Genomic DNA, 25,074 nt, shown 5'->3' with positions numbered 1-25,074 from the left:
GGATATTCTGTCTTTAAAAATGTTTTTAGCCAATAAAGCAATACAAGATCATCTTTTAGAAGTGGAGGAATCTAAAGATCAAATGGAAAAAGAAATGCTTGAGAAAATAGGAAAACTGGAGAAGGAATTAGAGAATGCAAATGACCTGCTTTCTGCCACAAAACGTAAAGGTATGGATTAATAGATGCTTATTAATGACTTGAATGAAATATTAGGACTTCCTGTATAGTTCTCACTAATTTCCACTAATAGTATTTGTCTATCTTGTGATGTAGGAAACTCCATCAAGTTTTTTTAGTATAAAATTAATACCTATTCATATCTTTATTATATTGTCAAATATAAGTACCATTTGATCACACATAATTGTGTGTCAATTTCCAGAACATTTTTAACTATTCTTACTGCATGGTTTTTAGAATTGGATTATGTTATGTGACAATTTGATGTCATATTTTAAAATCTGCATAGGAATTTATATATAATATTTAGTAGGTGTCACATTTACTCGTCTTGGAAAAAATAATTGCTGCCTTTAGTGTGAAATATTACAGAAATACACTAGATTTCTGTGTGTTGGCACAGGAGCCATATTATCTGAAGAAGAGCTTGCAGCTATGTCTCCTACTGCAGCAGCTGTAGCTAAGATAGTGAAACCCGGCATGAAATTAACTGAGGTAAGAATGGTATTAAATCTTACTTTCTCCTTCAAAAGGAAATTTGCTGAAATTTAATGCTCAGGAAAATTATTCTTAAAATCATCTAATACGTAATGGATCATTCTAAGAAAAGCTTTCTTGGTTCCTGATTCTTGCAACATGTAGGAAACATTTCCATTTTATGTAAGTGCTAATGCATATTTATTATGAAGCTAGATTGATTATATTCTTCTGTTATTATGCTTAGATTTGAAACAACCCTTTTTCTCCTTTCAGCTGTATAATGCTTATGTGGAAACTCAGGATCAATTGCTTTTGGAGAAACTAGAGAATAAAAGAATTAATAAGTATCTAGATGAAATAGTGAAAGAAGTTGAAGCCAAAGCACCAATTTTGAAACGCCAGCGTGAGGAGTATGAACGTGCACAGAAAGCTGTGGCAAGTTTATCTGTGAAGCTTGAACAAGCTATGAAGGTTGGTTCCATTCTTAAATTTTAACTGTGGGAAAAATATATATGAGAAATGATTTAAGAGGTAATTCTTTCTTAGAATTAAGATATTTAATGGGGCGCCTGGGTGGCTCAGTTAGTTAAGCGTCCAAACTCTTGATTTTATCTGAGGTCATGGTCTCAGAGTTGTGAGATCAAGTCCTGCATCGGGCTCCATCTGGTGTGGAGCCTGCTTAAGATTCTCTTTCTCCCTCTTTCCCTCCCCCTGCTTGTGCGTGCTCGCTCTCCCTCTCTCTCTCACCCTCTCTGTCTCTCTTCTCTGTCTCTTAAAAAAATAAAGTATTTGAGTCAGAAAAAGCTAATTATGCTTTTCAGTGATAGGGTAATTCTACATTATTAAACTCCTATAATCATGAAATGTTCTTATTCAGCTAAAATTATGGGAGCCTCTTCTATTTTTTTTTAAGACATTAGAGATGTTTTCTGTAGGAATCTGTAGTGGATGATGAATAGCCAAATCTCCTTGGGCTACTCTTGAAATTAAAATAATAATCTGTCTTTGTAATAGAACTCTTGTAAATTTGTCATAGTCATTCTTTGTCAGACAGTTCTGATACTCTGTCTAGAAGTGGTAATGTTTGACCATAGGGAAGAACTCCTTTTTTATAACATTTTACAACTTGCAAACTTTTGTATACATTGTTTTGTTACTCTTCCTTTGTAAATTTGAAGTATCAAGGAAACTCATAAATACCTTTTAAGATTCCTTTTTACTAGATAATAATTAAAAAAGAATATATTGACATAATTTTGCTTTTAGGGTACAGCTTAATACTGAGAAGAACTCAAGATTTATTAAACAAATTTTATTGAGGAAATTCACTAACCTTTTGTATCTGCTGTCCTAAACTGATAAATTTTTTTTCCCTGGGAAAAAATAGTATAAATAAGTTGTATCCTTAATTCAAACTTAAAATTTTGTTGCTGTTGGTATTACAATTTAGATGTCAGTTTAAATCTGGGTATATCTAACGGTCTTTTTCTCCTGAGTCATATGACATCTAACAGACTGTCGGCTTTTTAATATCCGCACCCCTCCCTCCCCCCCGTGGTTTGAAAAGAAGTCCCTTGAGTATAATTAGATCTTCTCAAGTTTCTCAGTGTTGAGAGTGTTCTTCCTGGAGCTTATTGTCTGAAGAGAATAGTGAGGTACAAGGGCTTTCAGGCTCAAATAATAGCAGATGTTCATTCTGGAAAAAACCTGTTTGTTCCTTTTTCACTAATGTAGGGTATAATAATAAAAATCCCTTACATACTTTTTTCAAAACTAGCAAAGAATTTAAAGATAATTTCTGTATCTTCTTTATAACAGAATCTTCTGTCCATAACATACATCATGTGTCCTCCAGTCTGGGTTCTTTGATGTTGATTTGTTAGATACTTAGAGTCTTATAACCAAGTTATTTCTTCCTTAGCAGTTTAGTGAATCCCATTTTGAACTCAGCAGATTTGTATAATTGCCATCTCTCATGAATATTTGCCTCCTTCATTGTGTCACATACTTGTTTCTACTGAAATTAGTGTATACATACCTTTAGGGCAATGTACTCAGGTACTTGAAACACCAGCATAAATATGAGCCATGTTTCACTTGGATAGTATTTAAGACATTATACTGTAAAAGCAGCTCATTAAGAAGTAAAATTTGTATGAATTTGAAATAAACATAAGATTTCAAACATATTTTGTGCTTTTTATCAGGCTTCTTAAAACTGTGCCCCTAAATCCTTAGTGATACTAGGATGCAGAACTTAGTAACAAAGCACTGCATATAATGTGTCTTTTTAACAGCCTCGTACCATTGGCTGCTGCTTTAGAAGTAATTCCTGATGCCTTTTTTATACAAGCAAGTCTTACACATCTTATTCAACATTCTTTACTTCGTTCGATCTTTATTTCTCTTTAAGTAGTGTAGAAATGATTGGCATTGTATATAGTCCTTTATTTTCCTCTTAACACAGCTTTTGAGAGTATGTCTGTGACATCATTTGATACACAGTATTAATTTGGTATGGCTGTAAGATTGTAGTTTACAGTTAATTGGGAGGGAAGTGGCAGATTCTCCACTGTTTGCACATAGTGATAAACATGATGAGCAGTACTTGAGATATTAAGAAATATATGTGTTCATGTTTGTAGAGAATTACTCTTTAATAACTACTATATCATAAATAGAATGTTTTTAGTTTATCAGTTGACTGTGGTATTTGAGCACTGTATATTTTTGTTATTCATATAACTGCTTCATTTGTATAGATCTTAGAAGGGCATGCAGAATTTTCACTTTAATTTACATTTTAAAGGAGATTCAGCGATTGCAGGAGGACACTGATAAAGCTAACAAACATTCATCTGTGCTTGAAAGAGACAATCAAAGGATGGAAATACAAATAAAAGATCTTTCACAACAGGTTAGAATTTTTTGTTTCTTTTCCTATTTTTTTTCTAAACAGACTGCCCAATAATGTTTAAATCTGTTTGCAGGTATCTAAGATAGAACTACTGCATATGGGGGTGCCTGGGTGGCTCAGTCGTTAAGCGTCTGCCTTTGGCTCAGGTCATGATTCCAAGTCCTGGGATCGAGCCCCGCATCGGGCTCCCTGCTCCACGGGAAGCCTGCTTCTCCCTCTCGCACTCCCCCTGCTTGTGTTCCCTCTCTTGCTGTGTCTCTCTTTCTCTGTCAAATAAATAAATAAAATCTTAAAAAAAAAAAAAAAAAGAACTACTGCATATGAAATTCTCATCGGTGAGGAATACAACTCTAGCAGAATTGTAGCCTAGTCATTGTTTTTTGCTTTTTCGTAGCCCTTCCTTTTTTTTTTTTTTTAAGTGATAAATTTTCAGATTGTAACTACTGGTTGTAATAAATGGAATAATTCAAGGATAAATAAGATAATATAGAAATGAAAAATAATTTTTCCCATTAAAATTTTTTTAGGTGTTAATATCTAGAACAATAATCTTAATATTTTTAAAATAATTTAATACTAACTGATGGTGTTCATAAAGTAATACTTTATGAAAAATTTTGCAGATTTCTATTCTAAACATTTCCAGAGTCAAAGTCAATACTATTTGGTAACAAACTAAAACTTTGTTTTTAGATTAGAGTGCTTTTAATGGAACTTGAAGAAGCAAGGGGTAATCATGTAATTCGTGATGAGGAAGTAAGCTCTGCTGATATAAGTAGTTCATCTGAAGTAATATCACAGCATCTAGTATCTTATAGAAATATTGAAGAACTTCAGCAGCAAAATCAACGTCTCTTAGTGGCCCTTAGAGAACTTGGGGAAACCAGAGAAAGAGAGGAACAAGAAACAACTTCATCCAAGTAAGCAATTGATTACCTTGGTTTGCTTAGCAAATGTTTATTAAAAATTTCTTATGTGTCCCTAATCGTGCTGTATACTTAAAAAAAATTGAGCGACAATACAAAAAAAAAATTTTTACTCTCTGGGATCTCAATTTATGAATGAGATTGATCGTAAGAATAAAATAGATAAGTAGATAATTTTAGTTCATGTGATTAGTGCTGTAATGGATAGAAGCCTATCAGTGGGAGTGTAGAGATGAGGACCTAGCCTGGGTTTAAGGGAACAGACCAGACTTTGGGGAGAAGATAATGTAGGATTATTCAAGCAGAGTAACGAAATTTTTCCAAAAAAGTGTTTGGTGCTAGAGAAAGAGCAATGGCTATAAAAGTCTTAAGACTGGGGTTTGGACTGAGTGGAACTGGTTTGATTTTTGCAAATAGATTTTTCAGATGACTTTGGTAAGTACCTGAGTCCTGTATGGTGAAGATTTTAAAAGTGGTTCTTAAAATGCCAGCAGAAGAAAGAAAGGATAAGAGAGACAAAAATATGCTTAATATGATAGATGGTAAAATGTTTATTAGTTTATAGTTTGAAATTATAACTGCCTCTCAATCTCAGTCATGTGCAATAGACTGATTTCTTTTTCTGCAGAATTGCTGAGCTTCAGCTAAAACTTGAGAATGCCCTCACTGAATTAGAACAACTCCGTGAGTCACGACAACATCAAATGCAGCTTGTTGATTCCATAGTTCGTCAGCGTGACATGTACCGCATTTTGTTGTCACAAACAACAGGAGTTGCCATTCCTTTACAAGGTAGGTTTTTATATATTATCCTAAAAAATTTTAAGTAATTTTGGGAAATATTTTTTAAATGTATATTATAGAGTAGATTTTGCAACATCATAAGCACTGTCCACTCCACTGAATGGTAACTACAGATTTAACTACCATATATGATTGATCATAACATCACCAAGTCTAAACCATAGTTATTTAGGAATGACTAAGAAGAAATGCTGGCCATTGTTGAAAAATGTGTATCTTCGAGTCCATGAATTACTGTGTTTATGTATTTTTAAGTATAATTGACATGCAATATGCTATTAGTTTCAGGTGTGCCTCATGACGGTTTGACATTTCCATACAATATGAAATGACTCCCACGATAAGTCTGGTTGCCCTCTGTCACCATACAGAGTTATCACAGTATCACTGATCATACTCCCATGCTGTACATTATATCTCCATGGCCTTTTAGTTAAATTTTGTTTTAACATTTCATCTGCAAATATTGTCTCTAACCAAAAACCAAAAATAATTTTAATAGGTTATTTAGTAGATTTCTTCTCTCATAATCTCTACAATCTTATCATTTCATTTAAATAAGTCTAACTTGTTTATTTTGGTAGTGATACTTGTAATAAGAAATGTTATATCATTCTTCTTACATTTCTGAAGCTTCAAGCTTAGATGATATTTCTCTTGCATCAACTCCAAAACGTTCAAGTACATCCCAGACTGCTTCCACTCCTGCTCCAGTACCTGTAATTGAATCTGCAGAGGCCATAGAAGCCAAGGCTGCCCTTAAACAGGTGAAACCACATAATTACACCTTTATCTTGGGTTAGGTTCTTTGAGAACACAGGTTGTCATCTTTTAATAATTTCTCCAATATTCAGTTGCAGGAAATTTTTGAGAATTACAAAAAAGAAAAGGCAGATAATGAAAAAATACAAAATGAGCAGCTTGAGAAACTTCAGGATCAAATTACAGATTTGCGATCACAAAACACCAAAATTTCTACACAACTAGACTTTGCTTCTAAACGGTAAATTTTCTGTTGTTCAAAAATTAATAGTCTAAATAGTCTAAACTTCAGTATTCAAATGAATCAAATTCAAGGATTAATTTGCAAGAGTGTTACTTATTTGTGGACCATACTCTAGGGTGAGAAGCTGTGGGGGTTCATTTTCTTAATATTGGTTTATGATTCTCTTGGGCATTCCTCAGGAGTCCAGATATTTATTTAGAAAGTTGAAGTTGATGTGAGGAATGTTGCTACTTTTCCTTCCTCAGATTGAAGGATGTGTTGTTTCTGTAGGACTTAATTATTTATAAATGCATCAGAGAATGAGAGGTATATGAACAAATTTCATTCAGCCTTCTCTAGAAGAGAAGCAAGTGCTAGATTATTTTGGGAAAATTCACTTTCTTGGTCATTTATAAAGGAATAACAGTAAATCTCATTTTATAGTTATTAGTTTAGTGGGTTAGGACAAAATTTATTCCTGTGTATACTACATGATAAAAAACTGTGTTTTTATCAGGATATGGCAGGTAGTTTTCCTCCATACAGTCCAACAATTTGATACCCCAGGTAAAAGCACTTTTTTTTTCCCCCTATGCTGATAGCTGTAGCCAACCATTCTGTAAGCTTTCAAGCACGTAAGAAATTAGGAAGAATTATAGAGGCTAAAGGATCTGAAAAACTCTCTCTCTTAACCATGCATAAATACCTTAAATTGCATACCGTATCATGGTGGATGTTTGATATATCAACATTATATTGGCATTGTTTTGAATGTGATTAAAGTTCTTACAAATGAACTAGCTTAAAAAGTTAATTCAACATGAAAGTAGAATTTAAAGCTTATTTAGAATTTAAATTTAACTATTAAATTTGGAGTTGAAGATTTTACATTATTATACAAACTACTTTTTTCACATTGGTTTTTTAAAATTTTTTCTTCAAAGATTTTATTTATTAGAGAAAGTGAGAGACCAAGCATGAATGGAGGGAGAAGCAGACTCCCTGCTGAGGAGGGAGCCCTATGCGGGGCTCAATCCCAGGACCCTGGGATCATGACCTGAGCCGAAGGCAGACGCTTAACAGACTGAGCCACACAGGCGCCCCCATATTATTATTCATGTGAAATTAAGCTGTTGTGAAGTTCCTTAAGGCACTGACCTAGGATATAGTATTTCAGTTGCTTATAGAATTATTTTTCTCTCATAAGTTATGAAATGTTACAAGATAATGTTGAAGGATATCGTCGAGAAATCACATCCCTACATGAGAGAAATCAGAAACTCACTGCAACAACTCAAAAGCAGGAACAGATCATCAATACGATGACGCAGGATTTGAGAGGAGCAAATGAAAAGCTAGCTGTTGCGGAAGTGAGACCAATTTCCCTCCTCTGACTTGCATTATAAATTGCATTTGACATTTGTTTTTTAGTTATTACTTTGATTTTACTGGTTGACGTGATACAGATGTTTGAGAGGTTTGTGGATTTGAAGTCCTTATTACATAGTTTCCAAATATCCAGTTGTGCATCAATCCGGTGGTTGTTTCTGTCCAAACTAACCTGGGAAGAGTTTGGCTTTTTTGGATTAAGATTTCCTTACAAGTCTTCCATTTCATATTAAATTTGTAAGTCACTGTTTCTCCAGTTACAACAAAGACAAATGAATATTTCATTCATTCTTGCTCATTTCTGATAAAAGACAGTATAAAAATTTAGCATTAAATTATATTTCTGAATTTCAACATGAATACAAATGCCTGTTAGAAATTGACAATACTTTCAATTAAATACTGGATTCTTAATGAATTTTATATAATGTTTTACTTTTTTATAAAGTTACAACTTTTTGATCATTACTTGTGAACAAGGTGCAGTTGTCCCCCATTTTACCTTGGAGAAACACTCGAAAGTTAAGTGTCCTGTTTAGGATAGTCATGAAAGATTTGGTTGGTTGGGACTTAAACTTAGGTGTTCTTATTCTATTGGCTACATTCTTTCATTGTTACGTACTCACACATTTGTGGGGAATGGAGGCATCACTTTTTCAAACTGGTGGAGTAAGTTTTATGATTGCTTATTTATGATATATTATGTAAATGTGAATACTTTGAGGATATTGATTTTCAGAGCAGCCTCCCAAATCTGAGGATCAAATTGTACTCTTTATGAGGAAAAAAAAAAAGCTGAGATAAATCATTTGGCACTCTCAGATACTTAGAAACCAAGTTTGGATGCTAAAACTTCGGTAATTTAGTAGTATGTAGGTGTGACTATAGCAAAATTTTGCAGTTTTGTTTCTTTTACTCTCATGTTTTAGATTTTTTTTTTTGCTTGTTCTAAAATCTGATTTGTTAAGAGCAGAGAAATCATAAATGTGGTAATTGCAAGATTTTTTCCTTTGATCTGTTGATATTCCTAATAACTTTTGCTTCATATTTCAACACATGAAACTTCAAAGAGTTCTAAATCCTTATATAATGAAGAGATGTCCTCATCTCTAATTAGCATTAAGAAATACATAGTAATGAAGTGTCATTTTAATTTTATAATGGTGTTACTGCATTTGACACATTAGTTTGCAGCATTTTTTTCTTTTACTTGTATTTGCCTCAAGGTAAGAGCAGAAAACTTGAAAAAGGAAAAGGAAATGCTTAAATTGTCAGAAGTCCGTCTTTCTCAGCAGAGAGAATCTTTATTAGCTGAACAAAGAGGGCAAAACTTGCTGCTGACTAATCTGCAGACGATTCAGGTAAACAGACAAAAACACCCGTAGAAAAAAATTTTCGAAGTTAAATTTAGTAGTTTTAACATTGTATCCTCTTGGGTTCTTAATTAGAAAATTTTTCTGTCACTTTTGTCACACATAATGATGATAATTGAGTTTTGAGGTTTATTTTAGGACATGTCAATATTCTAAATAAAACCTTGAAACAGAAATGATTGAAACTATGCATTTGGCAGTTTTCATCCTCAGATCTATATTTACAGAGTCCTGTGCAGTTTAATTGTTTATAAGATTAATTCTTTTAAAATTTCAGGAAATTTGAATGACTCTTGTAATATGTTTCTTTTTTCTTTAGATATATGTTTATATATATCTAAATAGATATATAAATAGATATATAATATAAATATATAAATAGATATAAAATATAAATAGATATATATAAAAATATAAATAGATATATATTTTTAAAGATTTTATTTATTTATTTGAGAGAGAGAGAGGGAGCAGGGAGCACAAGAGCAGGGTGAGGAGCAGAGGGAGAAGCAGACTTCCTGCTGAGCAGGGAGTCCTATGCAGGGCTCAATCCCAGGACTCTGGGATCATGACCTGAGCCGAAGGCAGATGCTTAACTGACTGAACCACCCAGGACCCCTAAATAAATATTGTAATATGAAAAATGTCAAAAGATTCTTGGTAAATATTCTAGATTTTAACTTCTTTAAGAAATAGGTTGTAATCCTGTAATCCTCTGTAGCCTTTAATTTTCTTTGTATTGCTTTTTTAACTTTTTTCTTAAGCATAACCAAAAATCTTTTTTTACCTTAGGGAATATTAGAGCGATCTGAAACAGAAACCAAACAAAGGCTTAATAACCAGATTGAAAAACTGGAACATGAGATATCTCATCTAAAGAAGAAGCTGGAAAATGAGGTGGAACAAAGGCATACACTTACTAGAAATCTAGATGTGAGTCGTATTATGAATTTCTGTAAATTGTTTATTTCCAGAAATGAAGCTGGTATGTAGGTACACCGCCATCTCCTGTTGAAACATGGTTTTGAAGAGACTTCTTTCAAGCTGTTAAGTTTTTCTTGCCTCTTTGTGTGCCTAGTAATTTTTGGTTGGGTGCCATACATTGTGAATTTTATCCTATTAGGTGCTAGATATTTTTATATTCTTGTAAATCCTGGGTTTTGTTCTGGGATGCAATAATTGAAAATAGTTTGATTCTCTTGCTTTTTATGATTTATTAGTTTCCCAAAACAATGCTCAGTCTATAACTAATTATTCCCCACTATTAAGGTGAGATCTTCCTGAATACTAATCCCAGTGTCCAATGAATTATAAGTGTTTTCAGTCCCAGTGTCCAGTGAATTGTGTTTTCAGTCTGGCTGCTGGGCATTATTCCTGACTCTCTATGAACACCAGACACTCTTCACTCCAGTCTCTTTGGATGATTCTTAACCCTGCCTAGGGTAATGTCACATGTATGCACTGATGACTTTTTTTTTTTTTCCAGTTATTTCAGATCTGGTTTCTGTTATTCAGATCTGGTTTCTGTTACTCTATCTGGGTCAGAGTTTAAAGTATTATAAAAAAATAATGTGAACCTCTAGTTACTTAAGAACCTAAAGATAGCGTTCACAGGATTAATGTATTTTTCTTTTTAGGTTCAACTTTTAGATACAAAGAGACAGCTGGATACTGAGACAAATCTTCATCTTAACACAAAAGAACTACTAAAAAATGCTCAGAAGGAAATTGGTACATTGAAACAGCACCTCAGTAATATGGAAGTCCAGCTTGCTTCTCAGTCCTCACAGAGAACTGGTAAAGGTAAATCAATAATTAAGTAGACTGATAGTAAAGTACTTTTTTTCCCTTTTTTTTTTTTTAAGATTTTATTTATTTGAGAGAGAGCAAGTTAGAGAGCGAGCAAGCAAGCATGAGCAGGGGGGAGAGGGGGAGGGAGAAGCAGACTGTTGAGCAGGGAGCATGACTTGGGGCTTCATCCCGGGACCCTGGGATCATGACCTGAGCCGAAGGAGATGCTCAACCGACAGCCACCCAGGTGCCCCAGTAAAGTACATTTTTAGGCTGATAACCTATCTTGTAAATAAATAGCCTATTCTTTGCGGATAATAGCAAAAGAGAAAAAAAACCTTCTTATTCTTCATATAGTAAAGCTTGGTTTTAGGCTTAAATTAATAAATTTGCAGACTCAGAAGATTCAGAATACTTCTGTATGGCACCTGACCAAGGTATGCTCTAGTTTTCCAGTTGTTGAAACCATTTATTGATACTTTAAAATGTTTCCTTTGAGGAGAGTTAATACTTGAATTTTCAACTCTCCCTTGCTACAACTCTGCTCACTTACAGAAATAATTGATTTGTTTGGTCTCTTTTAGAGTAATAGTCATAATCATTGTTCATTGATAGCCTTAGGTAAAAGATTTGTTTCATTATGCTTCTCTATGAATACACCATTTCAGATGCAAAGCCTTCAGTCCAGGTAACCTTTAAAAAATGATATAATAGGTATGTATGTGTTTATGTATATATGTGTATATGATACATAAAGATATAGTGGTTATATAGTTTTTCAGTAGTCAGTAGTGCTTTCTTACAGAAAAATGATAAGAAAACATCCTTTTCAATATGCAATTTCTTCCTTTCCCATGGATTTTAGGATGAAAATTGAATTGAATGATTTAAGATTTAGTGTTTTAGAGTAAGCAGTGTTTAAATAATAAATTAAGAACCTGGTAGTATCTTCAAGTAGCTCCCTCAGTTTAGTACAAATATTTAGTATTCTTCTTTTTAAAGATCTTTGTAATATTTGTAATAACAGATTTCAAATATTTGATATTTTGAAGAAGAAATAACAGTATCTAACAAAATGCCTGTTTTTGTTTTGGCATTTAGCATGGGATGAAGTATACTTTTTAGATAAGTACTTCTACATTTGAGCCTTAATCCTGATTTCACAAATTGTTAGATAATAGTCATCTCTAATGTCATTTAAAATGTTAATTTTAAGAAAGCTCTTAAATCTTTTAGGTCAGCCTACCAACAAAGAAGATGTGGATGATCTTCTGAGTCAGCTAAGGCAGGCAGAAGAGCAGGTTAATGATTTGAAGGAGAGACTTAAAACAAGTACTAGTAATGTGGAACAGTATCGAGCAATGGTTACTAGTTTAGAAGAATCTCTTAACAAGGAAAAACAGGTATATACAATTTTAAATTCAATTTGAATGCACTTAACTTTTTTTTTTAATTGGGAGCTTGCTGTGTGTAAGCACTCTAGTAAATGTGAGTTCAGGTGACATCATTGTGTTTACCTCTTACACCTTAAAAGTACTTAAGTCTAATAAGCCAGATAAAACCCACAAAATTCATAAAACAAAGGAGAGTATAATTGCTGTAAAAAAGGTACAGATCAAATGTTGGTGTGAATGGGAGGGAAGTAAGGTTATTTATCTCCTGCATGACTTCACGAGAGAGATGGCATTTTTTCAGTCTTTAAAGAAAAGTATCATTTGGATAGTCAAAGGTAGAAGGTAATTCCATATAGTAAGAACCCTCAGCCAAGTAAAAAAGACTTCAGATGAGAACAGGTTGGCTAGTGTATTCACTTTGTGAAATGAAATAATGAGAAATAGAATTATAAATGTACCAAGAACCAAATGTGAAAGGTTTTGAATGTCAAATTATATTCTGTTAGATTATTAGAGAGCTTTTGATTTTTTTCCAACATGTTAAAATCAGAATTTGTTTTAATTAAAGTGTAGTAGATTGGAGGATAGAGTTTTTTTTAGTGACTATAGCAATAGTCTAGGGCCACAGTTTTAAAAGATCCTTTTGTGCTTGGTGTCATGAAAATCAAGATATGTGGGGAAAAAACCTTTCAGTGGTAGAATGGACAGATTTGGCAGCAAGTGGATATGAGGATTGAGAGAGAAATGGGGAACTGGAAATTTCACTTCAAAAGAAAAATGGCTAGTAGCCAAGTTAAGAGGTAGCTTAAGATTTTAAATGTTTTTAAACTCTTTGATCAGCATTGATGGATTTTTTTTTAATACAAGGCAAATGTGAATTTTTAATACTTTTCAAATTTAGTTTAGACCTAGAGAAACTAATTGTGTAACTTTAAATGTATATAATTTTTATATCCTATTATTTGGATGATGGTAAAGGTCACAGAAGAAGTACGTAAGAATATTGAAGTTCGTTTAAAAGAGTCAGCTGAGTTTCAGACACAGTTGGAAAAGAAGTTGATGGAAGTAGAGAAGGAAAAACAGGAACTTCAGGATGATAAGAGAAAAGCCATAGAGAGCATGGAACAACAGGTAAATTGGTTTATTAACCTTATCAGTCTTCTATGTGTGTAAGGATTTGAATAGCTCATTAATATCTCAGCAGATACTGATTGAACACAAATTTAACCATAGTTTCATGTGTTACTCTGCTCTTTAGGTCTGTAGATGTTTTCTTTTGAGGATTTTAGACTACTTTATGGTAGTAGTTCTCAGTGCTGCTTTTTAGAAGCCTCTGCCTGAGCATTGACTGGTATTAAAGTGAATATAGACCTTCAAAGTGTGTGCAGATAACATCAAGTTATCTTTTAAATTTAGTAAGAAGTCCCTTTGGGCTAGTTGGATATTTAAAATCTGTCTTTACCAAAAAATTAGTTTGCAGTTAACTCTGGTTTTAATGTTGTTCTTCTGGCTTAGTTATCTGAGTTAAAGAAAACACTCAACAGTGTTCAGAACGAAGTACAAGAAGCTCTTCAGAGAGCAAGCACAGCTTTGAGTAATGAACAGCAAGCCAGACGTGACTGTCAGGAACAGGTAAGTGTTGATCTTGTAGCCAGTTATTGAGAAATGAGATTTGATCCTAGGGAACAGTTCTTGGAGCATATTATTAATAGATTTGGGTGAACCTTACAGAAATGCAAAGTTATTTACACTGTTGTGGAACTTGGACTAAGATCAGCTGAAAAGTGTATGTGAAGGCTAAAAGTAAATAGTGCGATAACCATTTACAAATCAATCTTCACAAATGGGGAAAAAATATAAAAATACGAGTGAGAATAAAACTGAAATAGAATGGGAAAGGAATACAAGTAAGGAGATTAATAATGTTCTCATTTTTAAGTTGGGTGATATATGAATAACCATTTCGTGACAATTTTTTTTTTTTTGGTGCAAAATGGTCACATTTATTGCTTACTTGTACATAGTACGTGTACGTACGAAGATTACTTTAAAAATTGAATACAGGGGAAGATACTTCAAAGTAATTAGACAAAAATGAATTATCCTTCGCTTATTGCCAAATATTGGGAATTAAAATGAATATATCTAATGCAATATTAAAATAAATTATCATTTCCTTTTGTTGACTTTAAGTTTGTATGCATGTGTACACATGTATTTTTACATACCTGAGTTATACTTAGCCTTTATTTCATAAAGCCTCCTCCAAATTGCTCCATAGTCTTCATAAGTTTCATTTTGAATAGTTCTTTAATATTTCTTCTTTGTTTTGGGAGTGGGGGTTGTTGTTTTTCTCCAATTTTTTAAAAATTCGTTAGTTAACATACAATGTAATACTATTTTCAGGTGTAGAATTTCGTGGTTTATCACTTAGATACAACACCCAGTGCTCTTCACAAGTGCCCTCCTTCATCCCCATCACCTATTTAACCTATCCCCCCACCAAACTTCCCTCCAATAACCCTCAGTTTGTTCTCTCTAGTTAAGAGTCTGTTACTTGGTTTGCCTCTCTTTTGCCCCATGTTCATTTGTTTTTTTCCTTTAAGTCCACGCATGATTGAGATCATACGGTATTTGTCTTTCTCCAACTTGTTTTGCTTAGCACAATACTTTGTAGCGCCACCCACGTCATTGCAAATAGTGAAATCTCATTCTTTTTTATGGCTGAGTAATATTCCATTGTATATATACACCACACCTTCTTTATCCCTTCATCAGTCAGTGGACATTTGGACTTTTTCCATAATTTGGGTATTATTCATAATGTTGCTATAAACATTGGGGTTGTGCAAGTGTCCCTTCGAATCAGTATTTTTTTATCCTTTGGAAAATTCCTAGTAGTACAGTTGCTGGATCATAGGGTAGTTCTATTTTTAGCCTTTTTTTTTTCTTTTAAGATTTTATTTACTTATTTGACACAGAAAGAGAGACAGCAAGAGAGGGAACACAAGCAGGGGGAGTGGGAGAAGGAGAAGCAGGCTTCCTGCTGAGCAGGGAGCCCGATGCGGGGCTCGATCCCAGGACCCTGGGATCATGACCTGAGCCGAAGGCAGACGCTTAACGACTGAGCCACCCAGGCGCCCCTCTATTTTTAACTTTTTGAGGAACCTCCATACTGTTTTCCAGAGTAGGTGCACCAGCTTGCATTGCCACCAACAGCGTAAGAGGGTTCCCCTTTCTCCACATCCTTGCCAACATCTGTTGTTTCGTGTATTGTTCATTTTAGCCATTCTGACAAGCGTGAGGTAATACTTCGTTGTAATTTTGATTTGTATTTCCCTGATGATTAGTGAGGTTGAGAATCTTCTCATGTGTCTGTTAGCCATCTCTCTGTCTTGGAAAAACATCTGTTATGTCTTAAGCCCATTTTTAACTGAATTAATTGGTTTTTGGGTGTTGAATTTGGTATGTTCTTTACATATTTTGGATACTAATCTTTATCAGATATGTCATTTGCAAATATCTTCTCCCATTCCGTAGGTTGCCTTTTAGTTCTATTGTTTGTTTTGCTGTGCAGAAGCTTTTTATTTTGAAAAAGTCACAAAAGTTTATTTTTGCTTTTGTTTCTGTTGTCTCTGGAGACATATCTAGTAAGAAGTTGCTACAGCCAATGTCAGAGAGGTTACTGCCTATGTTCTCCTTGAGGATTTTGATGGCTCCTGTCTCACATTTAGGTCTTTAAACCATTTTGAGTTTATTTTTGTGTATGGTGTAAGAAAGTGGTCCAGTTGCATTCTTCTGCATGTGTGGCTGTCCAATTTTCCCAACATCATTTGTTGAAGAGACTTTTTCCATAAGATATTCTTTCCTGCTTTGTTGAAGATTAATTGACCATATAATAGTTGTGGGTTCACTCCTGGGTTCTCTGTTCTGTTCCATTGATCTATTTGTTTTTGTGCCAGTATCATACTGTCTTGGTGACTACAACTTGTAATATAACTTGAAATCTGGAATTGTGATGCATCCAGCTTTGCTTTTCTTTTTCAAGATTGCTTTGGCTATTCGGGATCTTTTGTGGTTCCATACAAATTTTAGGGTTGGTTGTTCTAGCTCTCTGAAAAATGGTTCTAGCTCTCTGAAAAATAGGGATTGCATTAAATGTATACATTGCTTTGGGTAGGATAGACATTTTAACAGTATTTGTTCTTCCAATCCATGAGTATGAAATATCTTCCTATTTTTTTGTGTCATCTTTAATTTCTTTCATCAGTATTGTATAGTTTTTAGAGTACAGATCTTTTACCTCTTTGGTTAGGTTTATTCCTAGGTGTCTTACGGTTTTTGGTGCAATTGTAAATGCGATTGATTCCTTGATTTCTCTTTCTGTTGCTTCATTATTGGTGTATAGAAATGCAACAGATTTCTGTACATTCATTTTGTGTCCTGTGACTTTACTGAATTCATGTATCAGTTCTAGCAATTTTTTGTTGGAGTCTTCGGTTTTCTGTAAGTATCATGTCATCTGCAAATAGTTGAAATTTTGACTCCTTCCTTGCCTCTTTGGATGCCTTTTATTTCTTTTTGTTGTTTGATTGCTGAGGCTAGGACTTCCACTTCTCACAGTGGTGAGAGTGGACATCCTTGTCTTGTTCCTGACCATAGAGGAAAAGCTGTCAGTTTTTCCCTATTGAGGATGATATTAGCTGTTGGTTTTCATATATGGTCTTTATTATATTGAGGTATGTTCCCTCCATCCTTACTTTGTTGAGGGTTTTTATGAATGGATGTCGTACTTTATCAAATGTTTTTTCCACATCTATTGAGAGGTTCATACGGTTCTTATCCTTTCTTTTATTAATGTGGTGTATCATGTTGATTGATTTGCAAGATTGAACCACCACTGCCGCCCAGGAATAAATCCCACTTGATCGTGGTGAATGGTTCTTTTTTTTTTTTAAGTTTTATTTTATTATGTTATGTTCATCACCGTACATTACATCATTAATTTTTGATGTAGTATTCCATGATTCATTGTTTGCGTATAACACCCAGTGCTCCATTCAGTACGTGCCCTCTTTAATACCCATCACCAGGCTAACCCATCCCCCCACCCCCTCCCCTCTAGAACCCTCAGTTTGTTTCTCAGAGTCCATAGTCTTTCATGGTTCGTCTCCGCATACGATTTCCCCCCCTTCCTACTATCTTCTTCTTCTTCTTTTTTTTTTTTTTTTTACATATAATGTACTATTTGTTTCAGAGGTGCAGGTCTGTGATTCAACAGTCTTACACAATTCACAGCATTCACATACCCTCCCCGATGTCTATCACCCAGCCACCCCGTCCCTCTCACCCCCCACCACTCCAGCAACCCTTAGTTAGTTTCCTGAGATTAAGAGTGAATAACTCTTTTAATGTACTGTTGGATTCAATTTGCTAAGATTTTGTTGAGAATTTTTGCATCCATGTTCATCAGGGTGTTAGCCTGTAATTCTCCTTTTTAGTGGGGTCTTTGGTTTTGGAATGAGGGTAATGCTGGCCTCATAGAATGAATTTGGATGTTTTCCTTCCATTTCTATTTTTTTTGGAATAGTTTGAGAAGAATAGATACTCACTCTTCTTTAAATGTGTGGTAGAATTCCCCTGGAAGCCATCTGGCCCTGGACTTTTGTTTGTTCAGAGATTTTTGATTACTCATTCAATTTCTTTGGTGGTTATGGGTCTGTTCAACTCTTCTGTTTCTTCCTGTTTTCAGTTTTGGTAGTTTATGTGTCTCTAGGAATGCATCCATTTCTTCCACATTGCCCAATTTGTTGGCATATAATTTTTCATAATATTCTCTTACAGTTGTTTGTATTTCTGTGGTGTTGGTTGTGATCTCTCCTCTCACATTCGTGATTTTATTTATTTGGGTCCTTTCTCTTTTCTTTTTGATAAATCTGGGTAGGGGTTTATTAATTTTATTAATTTTTTTAAAGAACCAGTTCTTCCATTGATCTGTTCTACTGTTTTTTTTTTTTCTTTCTATGTGATTTATTTCTGCTCTAATCTTTATTATTTCCCTTCTTCTGCTGGCTTTAGGCTGCATTTGTTGTTCTTTTTCTAGCTTCTTTAGGTATAAGGTTAGATTGCATATTTGAGATTTTTCTTGCTTCTTGAGGTAGGCCTGTATTGCTATATACTTCCCTCTTAGGACCGCTTTTGCTGCCTCCCAAAGATTTTGGACCATCGTATTTTCATTTTTACTTGTTTCCATGTATTTTTAAATTTCTTTAATTTCCTGGTTGACCCATTCTTTCTTTAGTAGTATGCTCTTTAACCTCTGTGTATTTGTGGTCTTTCCACATTTTTTCTGGTTTCAAGTTTCATGGTGTTGTGGTTGGAAAATATGCATGGTATGATTTCAGTCTATTTGTACTTGTCTAGGCCTGACTTGTGACCTAGCATGTGATCTGTTCTGTAGAATGTCCCATGTGCACTCAAAAAGAATGTGTATTCTGCTGCTTTAGGATGAAATGTTCCAAATATATCTGTTAAGTCATCTGGTCCAGTGTTTCATTCTAAGCCATTGTTTCCTTATTGATTTTCTGCTTCGATGATCTGTCCATTGATGTAAGTGGGGTGTTAAAGTTCCCTACTATTATTGCATTATCATCAATGCGTTCCTTTATGTTTGTTATTAATTGTTTTATATATTTGGGTGCTCCCATGTTGGGGGCATAAATATTTACAATTGTTAGATTTTCTTGTTGGATAGTCCCCTTTATTATGATACAGTGCCCATCTTTATCTCTTGTTATAGTCTTTGGTTTAACATCTATTTTGTCTGATACAAGTATTGCTACTTCGGCTTTCTTTTGACTTCCATGTGCATGATAAATGTTTCTCCATCCCCTCCCTTTAATCTGCAGATGTCTTTAGGTCTAAAATGGGTCTCTTGTAAGCAGCATATATTTCATTAAATAGATACAGCATAACTTGTAATTATTCTCCTATTTTGGTACATTTAGGTTGTCTTTTGTTATTATAAATAATATAACGTGCATCTTTTCAGAAAATACTGACTAGCCTTATGAGTTTTTAATCTTGTATCAATGGGGAATAATTTCTTACAGGCTAAAATAGCTGTGGAAGCTCAGAATAAGTATGAGAGAGAATTGATGCTACATGCTGCTGATGTTGAAGCTCTACAAGCTGCCAAGGAACAGGTTTCCAAAATGGCATCAGTCCGTCAGCATTTGGAAGAAACAACCCAGAAAGCAGAATCACAGTTATTGGAATGTAAAGCATCTTGGGAGGAAAGAGAGAGAATGTTAAAGGTATTATTGTACATCATGATAGAATGTTCTAGAGAATTTAAAGGTTTGGGGTTTTTAAATGTACAGTGGAAAGTCTGCTATTATGATAGACTGTTGTTTATAGGATGAAGTTTCCAAGTGTATGTCTCGCTGTGAAGATCTAGAGAAACAAAACAGATTACTTCATGATCAGATTGAAAAATTAAGTGACAAGGTTGTTGCCTCTGTAAAGGAAGGTGTACAAGGTCCCTTGAATGTATCTCTCAGTGAGGAAGGAAAATCTCAAGAACAAATTTTAGAAATTCTCAGGTAAATCTAATAATATTCTTAATGCTTCATTTCTGTGGTATACCAACAACTGTGTAATGCAACTATAAACGCGTAAATTAGGGAAGTGGGGGTTGTGTGCTATTTACTTATAAAGCTCATTTTGACATTTAGACATAGGCCAAGTTAAAGAAATGACTAAATTGAATCTGATGGTAAGAACTTAAGTGGATTCTTTGAAAAACTAAATGCCTTTTGATTATTTTAAAGATGCACATTTTTAAAGCCACTGTTTATAATCTTAAAAAATCCTCATTATTATTTATTAATTAAAAGATATAAACGTTATTAGTGGTTTTTGTCATCTTAAAAATTATCCAAGTTTTGAAGTGCTGTGTTGTTGGCATTTTTTTTATTCAAATAAAATCTTACGTGTTCTTGTAGATTTATACGACGAGAAAAAGAAATTGCTGAAACCAGGTTTGAGGTGGCTCAGGTTGAGAGTCTGCGTTATCGACAAAGAGTTGAACTTTTAGAAAGAGAACTGCAGGAACTGCAGGATAGTCTAAATGCTGAAAGAGAGAAAGTCCAGGTATGTATCCTAAGCTTTAAGAAAGAAGTTGTTAAAAGAGAGCTCATTTTTGTTTCTTAGGACATAACGTTTAATTTGAAATAAGCATTTTTCCCAAACTCATAAACTATTAAAACATTATTATGGCAGTGATACAGCATAATGGTAAAAGATTAATGGTAATCAGACTGCCTGGTTTTAAATTCCTGCTTCATACCATTAGATGTGTGTCTTGGGTATATTAATTTCCCTGCTCTTAAATTTCCTCATCTGTAATATTGGGATGATAATAATAAGGATTAAGTGAGTTAAAGTGCATGAAGCATTTAGAAACTGGTGCATAGTGAGTACTTAATAAATTTCAGTTATCTTTTTATTATAGTTGTCACATATACGTTTGAGTAGTTATTCTTGGGTAGAGTTATAGATAGAAACTGCTACAGAATACTTCTTCCTCAGCAAGGGGGTAAAAAATAGTCAAAACTATCAACCAGAAAAGGAAAAGAAGATGCTCTAATGAATGGATGGTCACAGCACAAGCTCAACTCCTTAACCCACACACCACCCAAAAGCTTATAATTGCAATGCCCTCATTCTGAGGCTATGCAGTAATATAACTTAACATCTGGAAGGAAGGAAATTAAGACCTTGAGTCATTTATTGTCTTTTAACTGGTAGGTAGTTGGAATGGCTGCTAGAGAAAAACCATTGAAACCCAGGGGAAAGTGAGTAGATTTATGGGATTTCTGTTTTCATACAGAAATGAAAAGTTTTAGAATTACATCTTGAGAAAATAATCCAATTCAAACATCTCGTCATGGAAATAAACAGACCCTCCAATTCTGTACCATTAACATTTGGAGGAAAAAGCAGAATCAGCGTTTTTAAAAAGATTGCATATTCTCTCAATGTTCCTTCAGGCAAATAATACTTTATAGAAAATGCCCAACCGACAAAGTCAGAGGGGAAAACCAACTCCTACCTAAAATCAGAAGAGGAAAAAGTAACACACATTATATCAAAAGTAATACCCAAGCAAGAGGTGCCTGGGTGGTTCAGTCAGTTAAGTGACCAACTCTTGATTTCAGCTCAGGTCATGATCTCAGGGTCCTGGGATTGAGCCCCATGTCAGGCTCAGTGGGGAGTCCGCTTCTCTCTCTCCCTCCCTCTCTTGCCCTTCCCACCACTTGCACATGCATGCTCTTTCTCTCTAAAAATCTTTGAAAAAAAAATAATACCTAAGCATGAACAGTGTAGGTTGGCAATGCTGAGCCATAACTTTTTTTTTAACACATACTTTTTTTTTTATTACATTAAAAGTAGGCAGTAGTCTGTCAATAAAAAGGCTGCTTATGCAATTCTGTTATGTTCAGCTTTACTTACAGGATGTTAAATCCTTAGAACTAAGGTTTCCCCCCAGAAAAAGATTAATGGAAACATGATTGCTTTTCAGACTTGATAGTTGCTGCTTTAAAAGGTGGTCTTAATAAACATTAAATTAGGGCGCCTGGGTGGCTCAGTTGGTTGGGCGACTGCCTTCGGCTCAGGTCATGATCCTGGAGTCCCGGGATCGAGTCCCACGTCGGGCTCCCTGCTCAGCAGGGAGTCTGCCTCTCTCTCTGACCCTCCCCCCTCTCATGCTCTCTCTCTCAAATGGGTAGAATCTTAAAAAAAAATAAAATAAAAAATAAACATTAAATTAAAAAGAAAAAAAAAAAACCTTAGAATACAGTGAATCGCTTTTATTTCAGTATGCATCTTCATCTCGGCATTTACTTGTCCTGAACAGAAAAATGGAAAAAAGCAGCAATTTGCCAGAAAATCAGGCCCACCAATTTTAGGGATGTGCTGTAATCACTGAGTTCTTTCTTAATCCCTGCTGAGGACCATGAGAAGCAGCAGCACCAAAACCAAAGTATGCATCGAACTCAAGGTTCTTTTTGTTCTAGTTGTCAGATTCCAAACTAGATTCAAATGGATTACAAGGATGACCAAATGAGAACTCTGACTCTGTTAAAAACTTCAATTTTTAAAAGCAAAAGCAATTACAGGAAAAGAAAATGGCTCATTCAGAGGGCACATGTGTGCTTACAGGGTTCTTCTGTGGCCTTTCTCCAAGTTTAACCACCAAGAACTTTGAGAGCTGGCAGGTCTGAGTACCCCTGGTGACAGTTCTTTTCACTTTATCAAAACTTGAGCTAAAGAACCGCATCAGCTGACGATGGCAGCAGAGGGTGGCAGGGCTGAGGACCCAGTATTCATTCCCAGGCCGGTGGAGAGGGAGTAAATGTGGTTCCAAAACTAAACAAGGGAAGTCAGAGACTTTCCAACCTTACCTGATGGCTTCTGGCCAAAGCAAGGAAGTGTCATGGAAAGTGTTGAGTAGTGATGACACACAAAGGCACTTGAGGAGGAGGAAGGAAAAAGCAACACCCCTCGATCAAGGTGGGGGGAGAAGATATAGGCAAAGCCCTGAATTCCTCACCAAAGGCTAATTTCAGAGGGGTTTACAATCTGTGCTTTGGCCAAGGGTGGTAGTGGAAAGTGAAGAAAGGACAGTGGCTTTGTGGGGGAGGGCATTATTTAAGACCTAAAAAAAGAAATCACGCACACACACCCAGCAGTAGTCCCACAGTCTGTGACCTGAAACCTTCACACCTACCCTAGCAAGCCACCCCAAGCTGGAAGGCTGTTGTAGGGAGAGAGAGAGGCAGGGAAGCAAGGGAAGGAAGAGGGGACAAGGCAGAGACCCTAGGCCGCATAATCAGCAGCAGGGTGATTGTGTGATGTGTCTTTTCACAGTTGAGTTAGATGTGCCCCACTGGTTATGATGGGACTCAATTTAAATACACTTTCCTGATCCCAGAAATTCGGCTTTGTGGACAGTGGTTACACTTGACAGGATGATTTGTTACAGCATAGCATATATTTCAAATGGACAAAAAATTAATATCATTTACAGTATTTTAAGTTAAATTGCCTTTGAATTGGAACTTCCTTTCTAGTACTTTGAGGTCTACAAGACGTATCTAGAAAATTTACTATTATGGAAAATGAAGACTGCTTCAGTCGAATGGTGAGGAGGGCCTGTGGTTTCTCTTTTTGATTCATTGCTGTAACTTTGTCCTTTGGCCTGAGCCATAGCTTTAAAAATGGTGAGGGAATAAAGTAATGTGTAAACGATGGATAATTACACCCAGTGAGAACAGAAAAGAAGTTCCTCACAATTGAACAAATACTCAGTAAAATTGCTCACAACCGAAGTGATGAAACAACTGAATGAATGAAGAATTCCTGAACAAGGGGGAGGGGACTGAGGACAAAATCACATCATTTTAAAACTATTAATAAATTCAGTATACCAAGAAAAAGAATAGATAAAGTTTAATAGAGATCTGGATTAATGTTTTTACCCAGTGTTAGTACTGATTATTTATTGGTGGCATTTGTAGTATCTTTTCACTTTCATCTCTGTAATTTCTTGGATTTGTTTAAACTCTTTGTAGTTAGCTTGCATCGTAGAAAAAGAAACATGTAAAACTTCCAAAAATTTCCATTTTAAAAGCTGACATTCAAATCTTTTTTACTTTTTGTAAGGAAGATTAGGACTGGTAGGAAAAGATAGGTCTTCACCTAATGTTGGATGTTGGTGTACACATGTGTTTGAAATCTTTAGGTAACTGCAAAAACAATGGCCCAGCATGAAGAACTGATGAAGAAAACTGAAACAATGAATGTAGTGATGGAGACCAATAAGATGCTAAGAGAAGAGAAAGAGAGACTGGAACAGGATCTACAGCAGATGCAAGCAAAGGTTTGGAACTTACTAATCAAGAATAGAGTCCTTTTTAATAATAATAGAGTTTTTACATCAGATGTTAAAAAAATACTGACACTATTTTCAGGTAAGGAAACTGGAGTTAGATATTTTACCCTTACAAGAAGCAAATGCTGAGCTGAGTGAGAAAAGCGGTATGTTGCAAGCAGAAAAGAAGTTACTAGAAGAAGATGTCAAACGTTGGAAAGCACGGAACCAGGTAAATGCAATTAAACGTGGAAACATTGATTATTAAATAATAGGGCAACATTTAAGAAGATAAAAATACTTGATTTTTTTAAGAAATGGCTAACTTCCTTAAATTCCAAATTTGTGCTTTTCCTTTATTTCTAAAATATTTTTGTGCATAGTAAAATGGATTTGTCTAGTCTTTTGAAGCACTTTAAAAAGACTTGTTCACTGGAAACTTTGGGGAGACAAAACCATTTAACATGGTTAGAAACTCCAGCTCTAGATTGAAACAAAAGCTTGGAAATCTGCCTTGCCAGATATTAGTTACGTGATTTGTGAGAGCTCCTTAATCTTTCTGAACCTCTTTTTCTCATTTGTAAAAATAAAGACATAATGCCACTTTTCATTTTACAAAAAAATTTAATAAATGTAAAGCAGTCACCTGGCACCTAGGAAATGGTCTAGAATGGTAACTGTTATTATCTGTATAGGGTTGTTGAATTTTAGAGCCCATTTATTCCTATTTTTTCACACAAGCAATCTGAAAAATCAAGAAAGGAGGGTGATCTTCCCAAATCTAGATATATTTCTTAAATTTTGCTGCTCTTTTCCCTGGCTAATGGAACTCAGTTACATTTAGGATTATCTTCATATTTTTGTTTCGATTGTAATGATTTATAGACATTTTTTT

At 34.7% G+C, this 25,074-nt stretch overlaps 1 protein-coding gene across 4 annotated transcripts in view; it reads left to right on the top strand.

The window, feature by feature from the left end:
• TPR (translocated promoter region, nuclear basket protein) overlaps positions 1-25,074 on the top strand; it is a 71,420-nt gene that overhangs the window by 10,174 nt on the left and 36,172 nt on the right. For 3 of the 4 annotated variants that reach the window (XM_021682792.1, XM_021682794.2, XM_021682793.1), the window contains exons 10-29: positions 30-170; positions 586-677; positions 936-1,133; positions 3,472-3,579; positions 4,273-4,499; positions 5,134-5,297; positions 5,943-6,076; positions 6,164-6,312; positions 7,502-7,664; positions 8,910-9,044; positions 9,849-9,989; positions 10,694-10,859; positions 12,084-12,250; positions 13,220-13,372; positions 13,757-13,873; positions 19,354-19,557; positions 19,661-19,845; positions 20,248-20,395; positions 24,051-24,188; positions 24,280-24,411. In XM_021682792.1, coding sequence (XP_021538467.1) covers positions 30-170; positions 586-677; positions 936-1,133; positions 3,472-3,579; positions 4,273-4,499; positions 5,134-5,297; positions 5,943-6,076; positions 6,164-6,312; positions 7,502-7,664; positions 8,910-9,044; positions 9,849-9,989; positions 10,694-10,859; positions 12,084-12,250; positions 13,220-13,372; positions 13,757-13,873; positions 19,354-19,557; positions 19,661-19,845; positions 20,248-20,395; positions 24,051-24,188; positions 24,280-24,411 — 3,062 coding nt within the window. Of the gene's footprint in view, positions 1-29; positions 171-585; positions 678-781; positions 843-935; positions 1,134-3,471; positions 3,580-4,272; positions 4,500-5,133; positions 5,298-5,942; positions 6,077-6,163; positions 6,313-7,501; positions 7,665-8,909; positions 9,045-9,848; positions 9,990-10,693; positions 10,860-12,083; positions 12,251-13,219; positions 13,373-13,756; positions 13,874-19,353; positions 19,558-19,660; positions 19,846-20,247; positions 20,396-24,050; positions 24,189-24,279; positions 24,412-25,074 lie in introns of those variants that run through there. The other variant, XM_021682795.2, reaches the window with a different exon arrangement.

This window comes from Neomonachus schauinslandi, chromosome 6, assembly GCF_002201575.2.
Source record: "Neomonachus schauinslandi chromosome 6, ASM220157v2, whole genome shotgun sequence".
Classification (NCBI taxonomy): Eukaryota; Metazoa; Chordata; class Mammalia; order Carnivora; family Phocidae; genus Neomonachus; species Neomonachus schauinslandi.
Note: the sequence above shows the minus strand (reverse complement) of the source record. Positions and strands in the feature narration are given on the sequence as shown.